This window comes from Hemicordylus capensis, chromosome 2 (genome assembly GCF_027244095.1).
Source record: "Hemicordylus capensis ecotype Gifberg chromosome 2, rHemCap1.1.pri, whole genome shotgun sequence".
Lineage (NCBI taxonomy): Eukaryota > Metazoa > Chordata > Lepidosauria > Squamata > Cordylidae > Hemicordylus > Hemicordylus capensis.
In genome coordinates, this window is record NC_069658.1 from 236,135,322 (window position 1) to 236,156,143 (window position 20,822).

General features: G+C 47.1%; 1 protein-coding gene across 1 annotated transcript in view; it reads left to right on the forward strand.

Annotated features, from left to right (window-relative positions):
* The window catches only part of LOC128343871 (uncharacterized), a 59,219-nt gene extending 40,182 nt beyond the window's left edge, over positions 1–19,037 (forward strand). The window contains 4 exon segments of the mRNA XM_053293307.1: positions 4,669–4,795; positions 5,285–5,370; positions 6,067–6,193; positions 12,493–19,037. Of these exon segments, the coding sequence (XP_053149282.1) occupies positions 4,669–4,795; positions 5,285–5,370; positions 6,067–6,193; positions 12,493–14,888 (2,736 nt within the window). The 3' untranslated portion in view covers positions 14,889–19,037.
* Positions 19,038–20,822: the final 1,785 nt, after the last annotated feature.

A 20,822-nucleotide genomic window follows, 5' to 3' on the forward strand; every position in this document is an offset into this window, starting at 1 on the left:
AAAGGTCCATGATTCTAGCCAAACTGAAAATGAATTCAAAGTATTTTAAATTCCTTGTTCTATCCAACCGGATAACCTAAGGAGGATATGGAGGTTGCAGAGAAGCTGAATGAGTTCTTTGTATCTGTCTTCACGGCAGAGGATACTGAGCATATACCTGTTCCTGAACCAGGCTTTTTAGGGATGGAGGCTAGAGAGCTGAGTCAGATAGAAGTGACAAGGGATGATGTTCTAAACTGTCTGGAAAAACTGAAAGCTAACAAATCACCAGGGCTGGATGGCATCCATCCAAGAGTCCTCAAAGAACTCAGATGTCAAATTGCCGACCTCCTTGCTAAAATATTTAACTTATCCCTGAAATTGGGCTCTGTACCAGAGGACTGGAGAGTAGCAAATGTAACACCGATTTTCAAAAAGGGATCCAGGGGCGATCCGGTAAATTACAGGCCGGTTAGCCTAACGTCCATTGCAGGCAAATTGATGGAAAGCATCCTCAAGGATAAAATTGTAAAGCACCTAGAAGAACAGGCCCTGCTGGGAGTGAGCCAGCATGGCTTCCGCAAAGGTAAATCTTGCCTCACCATCCTTTTGGACTTCTTTGAGAGTGTCAACGAGTGTGTGGATCAAGGTGATCCAGTTGACATAGTCTACCTGGACTTCCAAAAAGCTTTTGACAAAGTTCCTTATCAAAGACCCCCAAGGAAACGTAGCTGTCATGGGATAAATGGACAAGTACATGTGTGGATTGCTAACTGGTTGAAAGACAGGAAACAGAGGGTAGGTATAAATGGAGAGTTTTCACAATGGAGGGAAGTAAGAAGTGGGGTCCCCCAGGGATCTGTACTGTGACCTGTGCTTTTTAATTTATTCATAAATGATCTAGAAGCAGGAGTAAGCAGCGATGTGGCCAAATTTGCAGATGATACCAAACTCTTCCGGGTAGTGAAATCCAAAACGGATTGTGAGCAGCTCCAAAAGAATCTCTCCAAACTGGGGGAGTGGGTGACAAAATGGCAAATGCAGTTCAATGTTAGCAAGTGTAAAGTGATGCACATTGGGACGAAAAACCCCAACTTCAAGTATACGCTGATGTGATCTGAGCTGTTGGTGACTGACCAGGAGAGGGATCTTGGGGTTGTGGTTGACAGCTCGTTGAAAGTGTTGACTCAATGTGCGGCAGCTGTGAAAAAGGCAAATTCCATGCTAGGGATCATTAGAAAGGGGATTGAAAATAAAATGGCTAGCATTATAATGCCCTTATACAAAACTATGGTGCAACCACACTTGGAGTACTGCGTACAATTCTGGTCACCACATCTTTAAAAGGACATTGTTGAACTGGAGAAGGTACAGAAGAGGGCAACCAAGATGATCAGGGGCCTAGAGTACCTTTCTTATGAGGCAAGACTAAAACACCTGGGGCTTTTTAGTTTAGAAAAAAGACGACTGTGGGGAGACATGATAGAGGTCTATAAAATCATGCATGGTGTGGAGAAAGTGGAGAGAAAGAAATTCTTTTCCCTCTCACACAACACTAGAACCAGGGATCACTCCATGAAATTGATTGCCAAGAGGTCTAGGACCAACAAACAGAAGTACTTTTTCATACAACGCGTGATCCACTTGTGGAACTCTCTGCCACAGGACGTGGTGACAGCCAACAACCTGGATGGCTTTAAGAGGGGTTTGGATGACTTCATGGAGGAGAGGTCTATCAATGGCTACAAGTCGGAGGGCTGTGGGCCACCTCCAGCCTCAGAGGCAGGATAACTCTGAATACCAGTTGCAGGGGAGTAACGGCAGGTGAGAGGGCACGCCCTCAACTCCTGTCTGTGGCTTCCAGCGGCATCTGGTAGGCCACTGTGCGAAACAGGATGCTGGGCTAGATGGGCCTTGGGCCTGATCCAGCAGGGCTGTTCTTATGTTCTTAATAGGAACCACAGCAGCAGACTTCATCAGCAAGGTGCTGTACAGTTCTCTTCCACATGAGTTTCAATGTTATAAATAACAGGTACAGGAATCTAAATAAAAATTGGTCCTACTAATAAGAGCTCAAAAACAGATATGTAATTTTAGGTGTACCTCAGATATATGTCTCAAATATATCCTAATATACATTATTAAGTACACTTCAGTACCGTTTATAATGTTGCAATATCAATACAATAAAGGGGAAAGATCTCTCAGGCAAGACACATGTTAGTTCTATATGTGTCTGCGTTCAAATCGCACCCTAAATTGCTTCAATCCCTTCATACTGGCTCTCTCCTCCAAAAACCATTTGGCTACTTCCTAAAGAATCCGTGGGAGATTCCAACAGCAATACAGAGAAGGCTTGTCAATGTCTATAGGCTCGACTAGAAACCTAATAGTCAGAGAGAATAGAGTTTAGAACTCTCACAGAACACTTCCCCTAAATTCAGTCAATTATTGGGCAACTGTATATGCAAAACGGTTTCAACCAAGATTATCCAATGGAGAGGAAAATAAGAGTTAAAAAACGCTACTCCTGGCATACCAAAAGTAGTATGTGTGTTATAAATACAAAGCCACATATCCACCAGTTCATGAAATTCACATCTAATTGCAAACTGGAATACAAAAGCCACAGTAAAATAATGAACAGAGATCAGCTAAACCTTTAGTAGTCCCACTCCTCTAATGAAAACCAAATAAACATACCGGAGAGATAAATGGAGGGAACTAAATTCAGCCTTGACTGATTTTTATAACCTGCAACTGGGAGCAAAAAATGTCAGACAATGGCAATACAATATCCCCTCTATACATGTATCTAATCCTTCACAGTTTGCTTCCAGTTGTTTGCATTCACTGAAACTAATAGAAGAAGCAGAATACCCTTCAGCTGCTTGTCATTCTTCTCCCTTTAGAACTATAATGTCCTGTGGTAAGGAAAAACCAATAATCCTGTTCCATATATTTGGATATGTTTGCATGGTTGCGACACTTTGTTTCTAAGAATTAAGTTTGCAAGGATATTCTCAATTCTTCCCTAAATCCCCCCTTCTTAATACATTCTCATGATGTCCCTAAAAAAGGAAAGACAGGAAGATATATGTGACAGTTCCTTAGGTCTATTAAACCATCAGGCCCACAATGCAACTTAATTCCTGATTAGCTTGTCACCCATATTGGACCTTGTTTAGAACTCCCTAAACATTAATGTTTAAAATATAAAGGACAGTTAACACAGGGAATGCCTTGAGGAAGCAAGTATTAAGGCTTGGTATTAATTTATACTCTGGGTTACAGCTACAAATGAAACCCAAAATAATCACATATAATTCAGTTTCAGTCATGCCGATACGTGTTAACTCTTTAGGTTAAGACTTTGAGTGCTGAGTTTAGTTCAATATTAAACCCTGTATGAAGTTCCCTAAATAACGTTTGGTAGGAAAAGGAGGAGAAGCAGTACAGAAATACATTGAAGAAAGTGCACAGAACACAGGGAATACATTGACAAGCCAATTAATGAGGTATAGTATATGCTTATACTCAAAGTTAAAACCTATAGATAGCTAAATAAAACCTTGAATTAATCACATATCTTGAAAAGTCAAAGAGAAGAAGGAGAGATGCATCAGAGAGAAAAAGTGGAAGTCAGCATTGAGAATCTTTGAGGCTTTGAGAATCTACCCGCTCACCCAGCGAAGGGTTAACTTGAGATCTTGGAAACAGTGTCCAGAGACATTTTCTCATACAGCAGAGACCAAACAGTGCCGGGACTGTGACCTTGAAATACCCAAGAAAACGTTTCTGCGCAAAGAAATCTCTCCAATGGAAATCAAAGTATTGTTTTTACAGACGGTTGGGGAAGTGCCTGCAGGCTGCTTGCAGAGCCATCCTTCCGTCTCACCGTTCTCTCTAGGAAGCGTGACTCTCTTCCCTTGCCCAGCAGTCCTCCAGGCAGAGAGGAGGGGTCACTGAAGGGGGATCTCAGGCAGGGGAAAGAATGGGGGGGGAGAGAGCAGAGTTGAGAGCGCGAGAGTCGGGGGGGGGTCCTTGGATGGCCACAGCTGGGAAGGGGGCTGCATGACATCACTCCCTGCCCCAGTTCCTCCTCTTGCAGGGGGAGTTTCAGAGCTTGCTGGCGTCAACAGCATCTGCTCCCCCTTTCCCTTTCCTGGAGGGTGCATGTGGGGTGCTGGAGGGGGTGGGGGCGAATGCAGGGCAGGCGAGAGGGAGGAGGTGGGAGGGTGGTCCAGTTGGATGACTCGCTATGAGGCAGCTGTTCCTATGTCTGTCCCCTCCTGCTAAATATCAGAGAATCGCCACTTTACAAAGGAGCCGATGTGCTCAGTCATCAGTGGTTATCCTCCCTCTCCAATGATCTTCTGCTGTCTTCTAGAGCAGGGATTCTCAATGTTGGGTCCCCAGATGTTATTGGGCTTCAACTGCCATAATCCCCAACCGAAGGCCACTGGAGCTCGGGATTATGGGAATTGAAATCCAATAAAATCTGAGGACCCAACGTTGAGAATCCCTGTTCTAGAGGACCTTCTGGGCTGTGAAGCTCGGACTAGGAGAGGTTGTTCCCAGGGATGCCTGCTTTTTGAAACGGCTTCCCAGAGGGTATTGGAATTGGAGCTGAGGCATGGAAATACCTTTTCAAAAATGCCCCCCAACTACCGCCTTCTCCTGTTTCAGACAGATGGGATGTTAGCCCAAGCAGCCCCTGAGCTCCAAGATTGCAAGAGGGCTCTGTTGGTGACCCGTCAGAAGCTGCTTTTCAGAGGGATCATGCAGGAGAATGATGGAGGCCCCATTGTGCTAGGTAAGAATAAAGGTAGAGTGTGCTGTTGAATCGGTGTCGACTCCTGACAGCCCTGTGGTTGTCTTTGGTCAAATACAGGAAGGGTTGATCACTGCCGCCTGCAGTGCAATACGAGGTGACGTCCTTCAGCATCTTCCTATCTCGCTGCTGCCCGATAGAGGTGTATCCCATAGTCTGGGAAACATACCAGTTGGATTCGAACTAGCAACATCATGCTTGCTAGGCCAGTCATTCCTGCTGCACCATTGACTTGGGTAAGGATGCATGGGGTGTCTTTTGACTTGGCTCTTCTCTCTTGAGAAACTCCAGGGCTGCTAAGGGGTTCCCCTTGAGCCTGTGTGTTAGAGATGCTTCTCTTGAGCCTCCTGAGTAGAGCTCCAACACAAAGCTTTGCATGGAGCCCTGAAGTGACAGGAAGACAGACTGATTTCACTCCTGCCACTTCCATGGAAAATGCCCATCGAGCCTCAACTCTCTTCCCACTTCTAGGCGGTGAAATGACTCTGGCGACTCCTCCTGGACCTTCTCTTCTTGGTGGTGGAGTGGAAACTGTTGCTGTGCACTCACCAGATCAGGTAGGAGAAGAATCCCTGGTTGGGTAGGAGGAGAAGCAGACCTCGCCTCTCTCTGGACCCCACTGAGCCTCAGTCAAAGGTGCTCCCTTCTGTCTCTGAAAGCCACAGAGGAAATGTTGGGTCCTCCAGGAGGACCTTGAGCCTCCCTTTTCCTGGCAAGACTGATGGAGATACAGTGAGGTGGTTCTCAGGACCAGCCCTTCCTGGGTAAGGCAGTGCTAGCCCGGGAAAGGCTGGTGGTGAGAACCACTGTGATGGCTCCCGATCCCGGTGCTCTTCTTCCAGGTAGCCTGCCTTGTAAACCCCGGCTAAGAGTGAGGTAGGAGGTCACGTGCACGCTTCCTCCTCACTGCCCAGTTGTATGTCCCATTGGGATTCTAAAAATGGCCGCCAGGAGTGGTGACCATAGAGCCCTGACTGCTGAGCGGCCAGGGAGAGGAGCCCTTCTGCTTTGTAGCAGGCTGCCTTTCCACTGCCCACACAGGGCATTGTGGGATGAGGGAGGACTTCCTCCTTCCAATCCCACCTCAGGGAACTAAAGCAGTGTCACTCCAGTGAGCAAGTGACCATTGGCACCCTGGCCCAAATCCGCTTTTGGTGGGGAGGGTAAGTTGATCCTGCCTTCCCGTTCAGCTCTCCCCAGCTTAAGTGCCTTGGGTCACGTGTCCAACCTTCATGTTGGATTGCCCTTTTCAGGAGTCTGTGAGCTTGGAGGAGGTGGCTGTGTGTTTCTCCGAGGAGGAGGCGGCTCTGCTGGATCCAGGCCAAAGGGCTCTGCACAGGGAAGTCCTGGAGGAGATTTCTGGGCATCTGGCCTTTGTGGGTAAGCCTCCCTCCTGGCCTCGGCTGATGGTTGGATGAACGTAGAAATGTCTGCTCTTGTCAGTCTGTAGCAAAGCACTCTGGGGATGACGGTGGCTGGACAGTGTTCCTTAGATACTCTCCTTATTTGTAAAATGGTCCAGAGCCCAGAAGACCACCTTCCTGAAACCCTCAATCAAATGGCAAAACCTCCACCAGCTCCTCTTCCAAGCTGACCCAACTGTGAGCTCCCTTCAGCCCTTGCCTCGTGAACCTGTTGTGAACCAGCCCTTGCCTCGTGAACCACTACCTTTGGGGGTGACTCGGACATAGGGATTGGAGACTGCCTCCTGGCGTGCTCTCTAAGAGGGCACTTTCCTCAGGGTTGGGGTTTCCTTGTCTGCATTGGGGCTCAGTGAGATACACCCTACAGATAAGTGATTGCTGGGATTGTAGAAACGATCTGGTTTCTTTTCTCTCTGAAGGAAAAAATTCAGTTCCTACACTTGAGCTCACCTCCTGGCAGGAACAAGGTCTGGAGGAGAACTGGCCTTGTGATCGCAAGCATCGTTTGTCCCCTTGACTAAAGAGGGTCCACCCTGGGTTGCCTTTGAATGGGGGCACTCACTGTGAGCACTGTCGGATTCCCCTTTGGGGATGGGGCTTCTGTGGGGAGAGCTCCTCATGCTTGCAGGCAGAAAGACACAGATTACCTCCCTGGCAGCATCTCCCAAGAAAGGTCTAAGAGAGAGTCCTGCCTGCAACCGTGGAGAAGCTGTTGCCAGTCTGTGTAGACAATCCTCAGCTAGATGGACCCATGGCCTGACTCTGTATAAGGCAGCTTCCTATGTCCCTATGAAAGGGAGGGTGCATTTCTGGAGGAAGGAGAGGGATCAACAGGGAGTTGCTAGGCTGTATGGTGGGCATCTTTCTCTAGCAGATCCTCCTGGTGGTTCTGGGCTGGTATATGAGGGCACCCAACATGAGATTACATCCCCCCTCATGCTTCAGAAGGCAGGAAGGGCGGATGTGCATGTTGGCGGATCACCTACTTCTTGCCTTTGCTCCACACTCACTTTAGCTCTCTTCTACTTTTGCATTTTTCCTTGTTGTTTCACTGGTGCTGCTCTTCTATTTTGCTATTCCTCTAGTCCCTTTTCTTCTTGCCATTTTCTTTGCGCTTTTTTCTTTTCTTGAGAAAAAAATATTTTTTTTAAATTCTCCAGCCTCATTTCTCTCTCCCTTTATTCTCTTCTTATATTGTACCTGGTCTCCTCTCTTTCTTTCTGCCCTCCTGCTGCTGACCCTCTGGCCGATGGCTGCAAAGAAGAATTTCGGCCTGTTGGCATTTAGAGAGAGCTCAGCGCGGCAAAGGCTCTTCCCACCAAAACGGGGAGAGCGCGAAGAGCACTGCCAAGATGGCGGCGGTACAGGGGAGCCTTGCTGGCACCATAAGGCCACAGCGGCTTTCCCCTCAGCCCGAGAACCAGTCCAATGTTTACAGCAGGGAGGCCAGGTACGGTTCTCGCCACTGGCTCTCCCCATTGGCAGCACTGAAGAGGCAGCAGAATAAGCGCATGTGCGTTGAGAGGGCCCACTTGCTGGGCGCTCCGAGAGGCCACGATGTCTCGCCCAACGGCGCAAAAAAAGGAGCCCCTTCGGAGGCCGCTTCAGCACCCCTTCTCTCACCGGTGGCTGGGTGCCTGGATGGCAAAGCCGCAGGCGGGCCGCAGTGGTCAAGGCAGCAGGTGGCGGGTCTTCCAGGCCCCTCGGGCTTGGAGGAGGAGGAGCCGGCGGAGACAGAGAGGGCAGACAGGGAGCAAACTGCCGGATTGCCCAGAGAGCTCTGCGAGTCAGTCAACGGTTAGGCTTGAGCCCTTCTAGGAGGAGGGGCAGGGAAGAGGAACACCTATCCCCGACTGAAGGGCTAGATCCAAGAGGCCGTCCAGAAATCGTTGAATGTTGCTGTGAGGGGGCAGAAGGGGGCCAGATGTTGAAAGCGAGCTGTGGACTGTTCTTCATCCTTGGATTCTCAGGATAAGTCCCCACCCAGAAAGCGGGCAAAGGGTCCAGTCTCTTAAGCATACCCTTTCAAGAGTTAGGGGTCAGCGTTCTTCAGAGGACTCTCGGGAGGACTCCCCTGATTTATTGCAACTGTGGACTCGGTTATGGGAGATCAGGACTTGGGTTCGTCCTCGTGTGAGGAGGGCCAATTGCCTGAGTAGCTAGGGGCTAGTGCTTATAATCAGACTCTCCCTAATGGAGGACTTTCAACCCCTCAATAACCAGTCAATAGTGGCCTTGGGCCTAAAACCAGCTCCCCCGGAAGAGGGTTACCAATTTCCAAGGGTTCTCTGGTTCTACTGAAATCCAAGTTTCCCTTAACTAGAGAGGTGATGCCAGATGGTTTCACTAACGCGATTAAGGAGGAATGGTCATCTATCCCTACCTCCAAGCGTACCTCGTCATTGGCCAGTAAGCTCTATAATTTTGATGAAGAGGCATTAAATCTGCTGAAGGTTTCCCTTACAGATGCATCCTTTGGCGCCCTCCTCAGTGGCGTGGTCGTCCCAAAAGAAAGAGATTCTACGTTTAAGGACCCAGCAGACAAGAAAGCGGAGGCCGCTCGTCGAAGGGCCCATGATTATTCTACTATGGCTATTAGAGGGGACACCAAAGCCTCCTAGGTCTCTATGGCTTTGGTGCTTTGGATTGATGAGTTGCTCAATGACCCCCCGTGGATCCTGACAGGTGGAGACGTAAACTTCTCCATTTGAAAAGGGCAGCTGCTTTTTCTGCAGATGCCACTCTTGACAGTGTCCGTTTCTCACCCCTGGCGGCTGGTGCGGGGGTGTTAGCCAGACGCAACATCTGGCTGAAATACTGGAAAGTGGATAACACCTCCAGATCGAACTTGGTAACTGTGCCCTATGTGGGGTGGAAGCTCTTCGGGGATGATGCGCTGAAGGAGGTCTTTGCTGAAACTAAGGATAAGAGGAAGGCATTACCATTTGCCCCTCGGAAGAAAGAAAAGGGCTTCCCACTTAGATCTTCGCAGCCATTCAGGGTGTTCAGGCCACAATACCTTCAGAGGAAGTCTTTCAGAGCAGGGATTCTCAACGTTCGGTCCCCAGATGTTATTGGACTTCAACTCCCACAATTCCTAAGCAAAGGCCACTGGGGCTGGGGATTATGGGAGCTGAAGTCCAATAAGATCTGGGGACCCAATGTTGAGAATCCCTGTTTCAGAGCATTTGGGCCCCAGTGGAACAGGTCAAGAGGTCAAGGCAGGCAGTCCTTCTCCTCTCAGAACTGCTAGTCTTTTGGTTCTCAGTCAAGGAGCCCCAAGCAGCAGTCCTAACAACCAGGGCGACAAGGTGGGAGCCCGCCTGTTGGACTTCCGGCCATCTGGAAAGAATCTATTTCTTACAGGTGGGTTCTTTCCATAGTAAAACAAGGTTACAGAGTGGAGCTCTCCAGCCCCAATGGAAACAAGCTGCTCCTCACGCCAAGATCAAGGACTATCGGAAAGCACAAAGGACTGCTCCTAGCCATCCATCGGTTAGACATAGGGGCCATAGAGGACGTTCCTCAAATTCAGAGGGGCATGGGGGTCTACTCTGTGATCCTTATGGTGCCAAAGAAGGAAAATTTGGCGAGAGCTGTCCTGAATCTGCGCCCCATCAACAGATTTGTAATCAAAAGAGGTTCAGGATGGAGACCTGCACATCCCCATTCATCTGTGCACCTACTTCTCTTTTGTTACATAGCAAGGAACATAGAAAGCTGCCATATACTGATTCAGCCCATAGGTCCCTCTAGCTCAGTATTGTCTACACAGACTAGCAGCGACCTTTCCAAGGTTGCAAGCAGGAATCTCTCTCTGCCCTGTCTTGGAGATGCCAGGGAAGGAACCTGGAATCTAGATGCTCTTCTCAGAGCGGCTGCATCCCCTAGGGGGAATATCTTACAGTGCTCACACTTCTAGTTTCCCTTTCATGTGCAACCAGGGTGGACCCTGCTTAGCTAAGGGGACAAGTCATGCTCGCTACCACAAGACCAGCTCTCTTCCCTTTGGAAGAGAGGCATCATCAATACCGGGCATTCCCATTCGGTCTCTCGTCGGCTCCCTGTGTTTTTACAAAGCTGCGGAGTCCCCTATTCACTATTCTTTGTACAGAAGGAATTCACCTGTATTGCTATCTAGACGATCTGTTCATTCGAGCGAGTTTGGCAGCAGCAGTACGCTCAGCCCTGTCCAGGACAAAATCAGTTTTGTGCGCTCACGGCTTCCTGATAAATGTAGGAAAGAGTCACTTGACACCTACATTCCGCCTTCGTCTCCTGGGCGAACCTCGGTCTGCAGACCTTGCCTATCACAGGACAGGATGGAAGTCCTTTCAGCTCGGGCTCATGCAGTCACTGCAGGGTCGTCAGCCAGATTACACAGCCTTACAAGGCTTCTGAGGCTTATGTTGGCGGCCATGGATTCGGTCCCCTGGGCGAGACATCATCTGCACCAGTTACGATGGGCCCTTTCTGCCCTACCAACACAGAATCCCTCTCCAGCATGACAAAAGGCCCCCAATATCGAATCCTCTCGGGAGTCAATTGCCTGGTGGACCTATCAAGGGAACCTCAAAAAGGGGAATCTGTTTATGCAGCTGGAGAGGGTCTTAGAGACACCGATGCCAGCCTCTGGGGCTGGAGGGGGGGCATTCACTGCTTTAACAAATCTGCACAGGGTCAGTAGATGGAGGAGGAGGTTCCTCACAGTATCAGCTGGTTGGAGCTGCGGGCTGTCTTCCTGGCTCTATAAGCGTCCCTCCCGCTAGTAAAAGGGGAAAATATGCTGGTGCGCACAGAGAACACATCTACGAAGGTGCACATAAACAGTCAGGGAGGGACAAGGTCCAGGTCTCTTCACCTTCTCACCGTTGGGTCCCCAGATGTTATTGGACTTCAACTCCCATAATCCTCAACCAAAGGCCACTGGGACTGGGGATTATGGGAGTTGAAGTTCAATAACATCTGGGGACCCAACTTTGATAATCCCTGTGTTAGGGCATGCATCATGGCGCCTTATGGAGCTCAGAACCTTCCAGTACCTGGTCAAGTCACGGCTCACTCTACGAGGTCTGTGGCCACTTCAGTGGCCTTGTCATTGCCGGCCTCACTCGAGGAGATCTGCAAAGCAGTGACCTTTTCATCCCCGCCCTCCGTTCACCTAATGCAGGCATGACAAGCTGGATGAACACGCATCTGCCAGGGTGGTGTTTGGTCACAGGGTCCTGCAATGGGTCCTTCCGGGTCAATAGATTCAGCCGGGGTTTATTTCCTCCTGTAGTTGGTGCTGTGGTATCTCTCACGTTGGCTGACCTCCTACACCAGCCGAGAAAGGTACATTGGTACTCGCCATGAAGGCGTCTTCTGCCTGGTGTAGAAGAGGTCACCCAAGGCCCACCCGGGTGGTTGGTATGCTGGATCTGCTCACTGAGGAGGGGGGCTTCCTTAGTCTCTCGCTACTGTGTTGTTATTTCTCACAATGTTCTGTTGGTTTCTTATTGTTTTTTCCTCTTCTGAAGCTAGAGCTGTTTTAGGCACTGAGGAGATCAGCCCACATGCACTGGGTTAAGGATCTTCAAGTATTACTACTTCCTGGCTTCTGGAGCATGTGGGGGGATGTAATCCCACGTTGGGTGACGTCTTCTACATCAGCCAGGAGACACCTCCATAGTGAGTACCAACGTACTGTTCTCCCCGGAAGACTTTTTCCTCCGGCTGAATGTCACCCACTTGAAAGATCTGACAGGGGAGATAGATGGCCAGGGAATAAATGAAGTGATTCTAACTCCCGAACAGAGCTTTTCCTCAAACTGAATGTCACCCACTTGAAAGATCTGACAGGGGAGATGGCCAAGGAATCACTGATTCTATCCGCAGGGTGAGGGAGAGTTTTCAGCCATCCAAAGAAGGGTGTCCAAACGGTGGAAAATGCATCTTGTGGAGCAAGCGGCTGCCAGTTGATACCACTCACTAGAAAGGGGTGAGAAAAGTGGGCGCTCCAGCTGCTCTGGAACTATAACTCCCATCTTCCCCAGACAGGATAAAAGGTTGCTGTGGGTTATGGGAGTTGTAGTTCAGCAACAGCTGGAGTGGCCAGTTTGCCCACCCCTGCAATGGAGGCTGTTTCCTTCTAGCAGGAGCTGCCTTTCCACTGCCTCTTTGACACAGTTGTCTCCTCACAGCAGTCAGCTGGGCTTGCTCTATGAGGTGAGACTCTGTTACTCCCTCACCACGTTCCTCTTTTTACTGCTGCAGGTGATTGGAGGGAGGGAGAGAAACCGGCCGATGGAGCGAGAAGGAGAACCGAAGGGAGCCAGACGTGGAGGCAGACTAGTCCTTCCGAAGGGCCAGACATGCATTCCATCCCAGTCCCAGGAGAATGCCACAAGGGAAGCAGTAGTAATAAGAGCCCTCAGGATGTAGAAACCTTGACTAGCCAGCCGCATCTGAGCAGACGTCCCAGAATCCACACAGGAGAGAAACCACATAACTCCTCAGAGTGTGGAATGAGCTTCAGTCAGAAGGAAAGACTTGGACTCCATCAAAGAATCCACACAGGTAAAAAGCTGTTTAAATGCTCAGAATGTGGAAAGAGCTTCAATCGGCCTGTCAAGCTTACTGTCCATCAGCGAGTCCACACAGGAGAGAAACCCTATACCTGCTCAGAGTGTGTAAAGAGCTTCAAGGATAAGTCAGGCCTTACTGTCCATCAGCGAGTCCACACAGGAGAGAAACTTCATACGTGCTCAGAATGTGGAAAGAACTTCAGTCGTAAGGATATACTAACTTCCCATCAAAGTGTCCATACAGGAGAAGAACCATATTCCTGCTCAGAGTGTGGAAAGCGGTTCGGTAAGAAGTCATATCTTACTGCCCATCAAAGAATCCACACAGGAGAGAAGCCGTTTGAATGCTCAGAATGTGGAAAGAGCTTCAGTGAGAAGGGAACACTTATTTACCATCAAAGAGTCCACACAGGAGAGAAACCATATTCCTGCTCAGTGTGTGGAAAGAGTTTCAGTCATAAGAAAATACTTAATGTCCATCAAAGAATCCACACAGGTAAGAAGCCGTTTAAATGCTCAGAATGTGGAAAGAGCTTCAGTGAGAAGGGAACGCTTATTTCCCATCAAAGAGTCCACACAGGAGAGAAACCATATATCTGCTCAGAGTGTGGAAAGAGCTTCAGGAATAAGGGAAAGCTTAATTCGCATCAAATAGTCCACACAGGAGAGAAACCACATACCTGCTCAGAGTGTGGAAAGCGGTTCAATCAGAAGTCAACTCTTACTAAGCATCAAAGAATACACACAGGAGAGAAACCACATACCTGCTTGGAGTGTGGAAAGAGCTTCAGTGAGAAGGGAACGCTTATTTCCCATCAAAGAGTCCACACAGGAGAGAAACCATATTCCTGCTCAGAGTGTGGAAAGCGGTTCAGACAGAAGTCACAGCTTACTAACCATCAAAGAAACCACACAGGAGAGAAACCACATAGCTGCTCAGAGTGTGGAAAGCGGTTCAGTCAGAAGGCAAAGCTTACTACTCATGAAAGAATCCACACAGGAGAGAAACCACATACCTGCTCAGAGTGTGGGAAGAGCTTCGTTTGGAAGGCAATGCTCACTTACCATCAAAGAGTCCATACAGGAGAAAAACCATATTCCTGCTCAGAGTGCGGAAAGCGGTTCAGACAGAAGTCACAGTTTACTAAACACCAAAGAGTCCATACAGGAGAGAAACCATATTCGTGCTCAGACTGTGGAAAGAGCTTCAGCCAGAAGTCAGGACTTACTTCCCATCAAAGAGTCCACACAGGAGAGAAACTATATACCTGCTCGGAGTGTGGAAAGCGGTTCCTTCGGAAGTCACAGCTTACTGACCATCATAGAATCCACACAGGGGAGAAACCATATACCTGCTCGGAGTGTGGAAAGAGCTTCAGCCATAAGGCAACACTCAGGTATCATAAGAAAGCACACACTGGAGATAAACCATATACCTGCTCAGAGTGTGGAAAGAGCTTCAGCCATAAGTCAGGATTTACTTCCCATCAAAGAGTCCACACAGGAGAAAAACCATATTCCTGCTCAGAGTGTGGAAAGAGCTTCAATCATAAGACAACACTTACTTACCACCAGAGAGTCCACACAGGAGACAAGCCATATACCTGCTCAGAGTGTGGAAAGAGCTTTAGTCAAAACCTACAACTTACATTGCATCAAAGAAATCACACAACAAGGAAACCATATGCCTGCTCAAAGTGTGGAAAGAACTTTAATCAGAAGTCAGGACTTACTGTCCATCAAAGAGTCCACACAGGAGAGAAACCATATACCTGCTCAGAGTGTGGAAAGAGCTTTAGTCAAAACATAAGTCTTATATTGCATCAAAGAATCCACACAGTTTAGAGGCCTTTTAAATGTCCAAAATGTGGAAAATGGTTTACTCAGGTTGTCAGACTTACTGTCCATCACCGAATCTTCACAGGAGAGAAACCATATACCTGGTTAAGAAAGTGGAAAGAGCTTAAGTTGGAGCAAAAATCTCAAATTGCCTCCAAGATTCCAGAAAGGGGAAAAGTGGAGTGGTTGTTGGCCTGGTTCCCAGACATTCAAAGTCTCAACAGAATGTGGGAACCAACACTGTAGACCCCTTTCCAATTGCATCAAAGATTCCACACAGGTAAAAGGTGGACCAGCTGTTGGGCTGGTTCCCAGACATTCAATGTCTCAACAAAATGTGACCAACACTTAAGTCCCATTTTCAACCAAGGAATGTTACTGCCTTTTTGAACACACTGAGATGGGAGGTGGGAGCGGGGAGTTAGAAGGGTTTCTCTGGACAGATTTATGTGATGAAGGCGAGAGGCATGAGATGTTCCATTCCTTCTACCTTCGGTGTGTAAGTTTTGATTGGGCTAATGAGGCTGTGCTTGCTAGCTTGGAAACCAAGTGGGGGGGGGATTTTCCCCCCTTGAATTGGGCTTGTACAGCTAGGCAATACAGGCACCATGTTAATTTTCACTCCATTTGACAGTCCCACTTTTTGAACCTTTTGCAAGTATTATTCTATTGCTTTGCATAAGGTTTGTTGTATATAATAAAGACTTTATTAGAAGCCCAATGGAAAGGAGCCTCTGTGCTTCTTTTGGTTCAAACGATACTCCTGTATTAACGGTTGGTGTTTGTTTAATGCTTGAAGAGATGGTGACCAGGATAACTCACACGCTTCTGGCAGTTGCACCTTTTACAGATTAGCCCCAGACTTGAAAGCGATCATCACCCTATGCTTTTGAAGTTTTGGTTGGGTGTTTTCTCAAGAGGTGCAGTTGGACCGGTGGTAGGAGATTTTAGGAACACTAGTTACCAACGATTGAGGTGGTCTGAGGAACTTGCCACACGAGTTGCTAATGTGCTTGGGTCACCAGAGGCGTGTAGTTTGCTGGAAGCAATTATAACAGGATCTATTGGCTCCCAGAGGTGTTCAATGTTAGATCATTTTTCTTCAGTCTTAGCACTGTTGTGCCCAGTTTTTGTCACCTCAGTATATCCAAGTAAAAATTCAAATCACACCAAGTCCTTTTCTCGTTCCTGGTTTGATCGGGATTGTTGCATTGCCAAAAACAACACACAAGGCTTTTTAAACTTATAGAACAGCACCCTCTTCGGAAAATAGCAAAGGGCGCTCTCGATGAAATCCGCCTAGAAGAGGTTGCTTAGAGAGAAGGCGGCACAAGCCGTTAACAAAAACCAGCTTAATTTAATTGAGGCTGCTAAGTCTAACCATCAGTCTAAGTTTTGGAGGCTTGTTTCACCTGCTCTGTCGAAAACACGTACACTTCCAGCTTCTGTGATTCCAGCTCAGGTTTGGGAACAACATTTCCTACAGCTTTATAGTAAGGCTGATAATATGGTTTATAATGCTAAACAACTAATGGAGATACTCTTAGGTGGAACCCAGTCTCCTGTTCAGAGACTGAAAAACATTCAGAAATGTAGTAATGGCAAAGCCCCTGGTAGAGATAACATTTCTATTGAGGCTATCAGAGTGAATCTTGATTGGTGGGTCCCCGTTTTAGCCTCGCTGTTTACCTATATAGATACAACTGCTAACATACCCAGTGATTGGGGCCTTGCTATAATAATTCCTCTTTATAAAAAAGGTAGGCGTGAGGACCCAGCCAACTATCATCCCATTAGCTTACTTAACGTTATTAGTAAAATTTACGCGAGGCATCTTTTGATAAAACTTCTAGACTGGATTGAGGCAAATGACATTTTAGCTATCGAGCAAGTCGGCTTTCGGGAGGGTCGTTCCACCACGGAACATGCTTTTACCCTTCCATTTCTGGCAGAGAAGTATTCTAGGTTCCCAGGTTCAGCACTTTATGTAGCATTCATTGATCTTAAAGCTGCATTTGATTCAGTTTCTAGAGAGAGACTGTGGTCTAAACTGGAAGCCCTTGGAATAGATAAAAGATTACTCAAACTTATTGTTAGTCTGCATAACCATACTTGTTTGAAAGTTCATTATGGCCCAACTAGACAGTTAACATTGGAAATTCCCACTTTTAGAGGAGTACGTCAGGGCTGTATACTTGCTCCTATTTTGTTCAAAATCTATGTTAATTCTGTGGTTACTTGTTTGTCCACCCTCTCTATTCATCCACCAAAGTTAGCCGATAGGCACGTCTCCATATTATTATATGCAGATGACATGGCTATTATGTCGCAGACACCTGTAGGCCTTAAGCGTGCCCTAAGACTCTTCTCATCATTTTGTAACCAAGAGTCTATTGAAATAAATGATAGTAAGACTAAAGTCTTAGTGTTCGCCAAGCGAGCTAGGCGTTATAATTGGTCCATACAAGGAAACGAGATTGAGCAGGTTAATTCCTTTAAATATCTAAGAATTAGGTTTCACTCTGTTGGCTCTAGAAATGCCCATTTTAACTCCATCAGACAGTCTGCTCCAATGGTTGTAAATAAGATCAAATCTTATCATTTTACACATGGTGCTGCTTTTATACCTGCGACAGTGAGACTTTATACAGCCAAAGTACTGCCTTAGCTCTTATATGGAGCCCAACTGGGACCTGCAAGTAATTTTGCCCTACTGGAGGCTATCCAGACTAAGTTTATTAGATGCATTTTGCAAGTTCCATGTTGTGCTCCGAATGCTGTCATCAGAAGAGAAGTTGGTCTTCTTAGGTTGGAATCCTTATACTGGTGCTGTATTTTTCGATTTTGGTTAAAATTGAGTTTTGGACAGGCGGGTTTAGCCTCTTTGGCTATGAGTGATGGTTTTAATTCGAGCTGGAAACGAGCTGTGTTGAGCAAATTTTCCTTTTTTGGCCTCTCCATAGAGGATTTGCATACTGAAGGAATTGAGCAATCCAGGAAGTTAGTTAAGCAACATGTGCTGGGTATAGAAGTTCAACAAGAAGGTGCATGGCTCAAGCAGAGTTTATACTTAGGGAGTCAAGCTATTAATCTTAAACCAGCTAAATACTTTGACGTGGTGCTTGTCCCTAAATTTAGACAAGCCCTTACTTTAGCACGTTTAAATGTTCTTCCTACAGCAGTATTGGATGGCAGGTTCAAGGGAGTTCCGCTATTTTTACGACTTTGCCCATGTGGCAAAGGGGTTATAGAATCCACCTCGCACGTTATTCTTTATTGTGATTTTTATAGGGAACCCCGTTTAAGACTTTTATCTCCTATGTTAGACAATTTGCCTGGCCGGTCTGATGAATTTTATTTAAATGATCTTTTAACTAATGAGGACACTGATATTACTTTTGTTATGGCCAGGTTTTGTTATATTATTTGTAAAATACGTACTGGTTTATTGTAAATGTTTGCTGGTCAATGACCGAATAAACTTATAACTAACAAACCTTTTACACGAAAGAGTCTCATCTTGACACAGTCTACATTTCTAGAGGTGAATAACCTTGAAACAGTGGTACATATGCTGGTAACCTCCAGGCTTGACTACTGTAATGCACTCTAAATGGGGATACCTTTATACATAGTCTGGAAACTACAACTGGCACAGAATGTGACAGCCAGATTGGTCTCTGGGACAACACAAAGGGACCACATCACACCGGTTTTAAAAGAACTGCACTGGCTGCCAATATTTATTTTTTAATTATTATTTATTATTAAATTTTTATACCGCCCTTCCAAAAGGCTCAGGGCAGCTTACATACAGATGCAATACATTACAGTTGAAATACACAGTGCTGTTTCTTACCTAGAAAGCCCTTAACGGCTTGGGTCCAGGTTGTTTAAGAGAGAGCCTCCTGTGTCACGAACCCTGCTGCCTGTTACGATCTTCTGGAGAGGTCCGGTTATGGTTGCCACAAGCTGGTTTGGTGGCGACATAGTTCTGGGCTTTTTCTGTGGCTGCCCAGGGCTATGGAATATGCTCCCTGCTGAAATAAGAGGAACTCCTTCTCTGTTAGTTTGTTTTCAGGAAGAACCTCAAGACTTTACTGTTTTTATTATTATTATTTCCATTTTATATCCCGCCCAGAGCAGTACGCTACATACTTAGGTTTCTCCTCACAACAACCCTGTGAAGTAGATTAGGCTGAGAGAAAAGTGAATGGCCCAGAGTCACCCAGCTGGTATCATGGCTGAATGGGGATCTGAACTCGCGTCTCCCCGGTCCTAGTCCAGCACTCTAACCACTACATCACGCTGGCTTATTAATTATTATTATTATTATTATTCTATTGCTTTGTAGAATCCTTGTTGTATCTAATAAAGACTTTGTTAGAAGCCCAATGGAAAGGAGCCTGTGAGCTTATTTCTGTTCAAACAATATCCGTGTATTAACGGTGGGTGTTTGTTTCATGCTTGAAGAGATGTTGACCAGGAGAACTCAAAAGTTCCTGGCAGTTGCACCTTTTACATGGAAGAGGCTCATCTTGATGCTGTAAAGCCAGTGAGTCAGGTCTGTGAGTCTGAGTGTGTGAGTTTTCCAGCCACAGGTTGTCCCATTGAAGAATCGACTAGGGCAATTCAAAGACTTTATTTTTACCCTCCTGTGCACCCCACCAACTGCTCTGGCCAACTCCCCTCCAGGCAGCAGCAGAAGTGGAAAGGCGCAGGGTCCCGGCAGCTGCCTGCTGCTTCCCTGCACCGCTCACAATGTCTCCTGAGCCCCTCTGCTTCTGCTGGGGTCAGGTGTTTCCCGGGCTGGAGAGTGCATATGCGCCCTGATAGAGCCAGGAATCCAAGGCTGCAGGCAGGAATCTCTCTCAGCCCTATGTTGGAGGCTCCAAGCACTCTGTCTGTGAGAGAGAGAGAAGAAGTAGGGGGTGATGCTGAACTGGCAGGGGCGGCGGCTTCCATGGCTGAATGGGGATTTGAATTTGGGAGTTCCCTTTCTTGTCCTAGTCCAACAGCCAGTAAAATCATTGAGTCTGTCAACGTTATCCTCAGTTCTCCTATTGTCTGTTAGGCTGTGTGCGCTGGGGTCTTGGAGTTTTTACATTGAATGATCTGTTATTAATAGGACTTTTAAAAGCCACAATACTCTGATGAGCCGAATGTGCCAGCAGAGGAAAGTGGTCATATCACCTCTGGGAAGAAGCCCAGAGGTTTCATCATGGTTATTTTTATCCTCACAACAACCCTGTGAGGGCGTTGTGGCTGAGAGAGATTATCGGAGCCCAGTGAGTTTCATAGATGAGTGGGAATTTGAACTTGGGTCTTCCTGGTCATAGTCCAACACTCTCCAATATACTCCAAGGTATTATATGTCTTCCTGAGGATAATATTACCTATTGGTCACAGAGGAGTTTTTGTATTCTTCGGGAGCTCGAGCCTTTCCATTATAGCTCGATTCCATTATCATCTGTTTGCCAGGCAAGTAATATATTGTTCTCCTTTAGTATATGTATAAAACGTACACGGTTTCTCCTCCCCCACTCCTCCTGTGGTCTGTTATTGTTGGGTGACCCTTTTTTCTAAGGCTGCTTTATTTTGGGAGGGGGTCTTTCCCCCTCCTATTGGTCTCCCATCCAAGGGATTGATTGAGTGCACCCCTGCCCAACTTTAGGAAACATTCTGAGATCCTTCTTCCTGCCCCTTGACCTATTCCTTCCTGCCCAATTATGATGTGTTAGAATTTGTTGCTTCAAATTCCATGGCTTCCCTAGTATTGTATCAGCTTGAACAGTCTGCAAATTGTGCTTCCCTGCATGCTGTCTGGCACTTGGGGGTTACATCCAATCCATCTACTGTGCAACACTGGTGGTGACCAAGGATCACCAGTTGGGGCAGCAGAAATGGTTCCGCGATGGGATCCATGAAGTGTCCCTGAGCATGTGGTTTCAGCACCAGCACCCAGCCTTGGAATTTATGAAGCAAGAATCCATGAGGTTGCTCTTGAGCATGTGCAGAGAGCAATTGCAGACAATACTTTCTGCACATCAGAGTGGGGAGAGGGGAAATATATAAATAGGATGGGATTGTGTCAAGTTACTGGTTGGAATGTTTCTGCTAGTGTGTATCTGCTTAAGGAGATTTGTTTGTGCTGTTTGTGCCCTCAAGAATCCACATGTT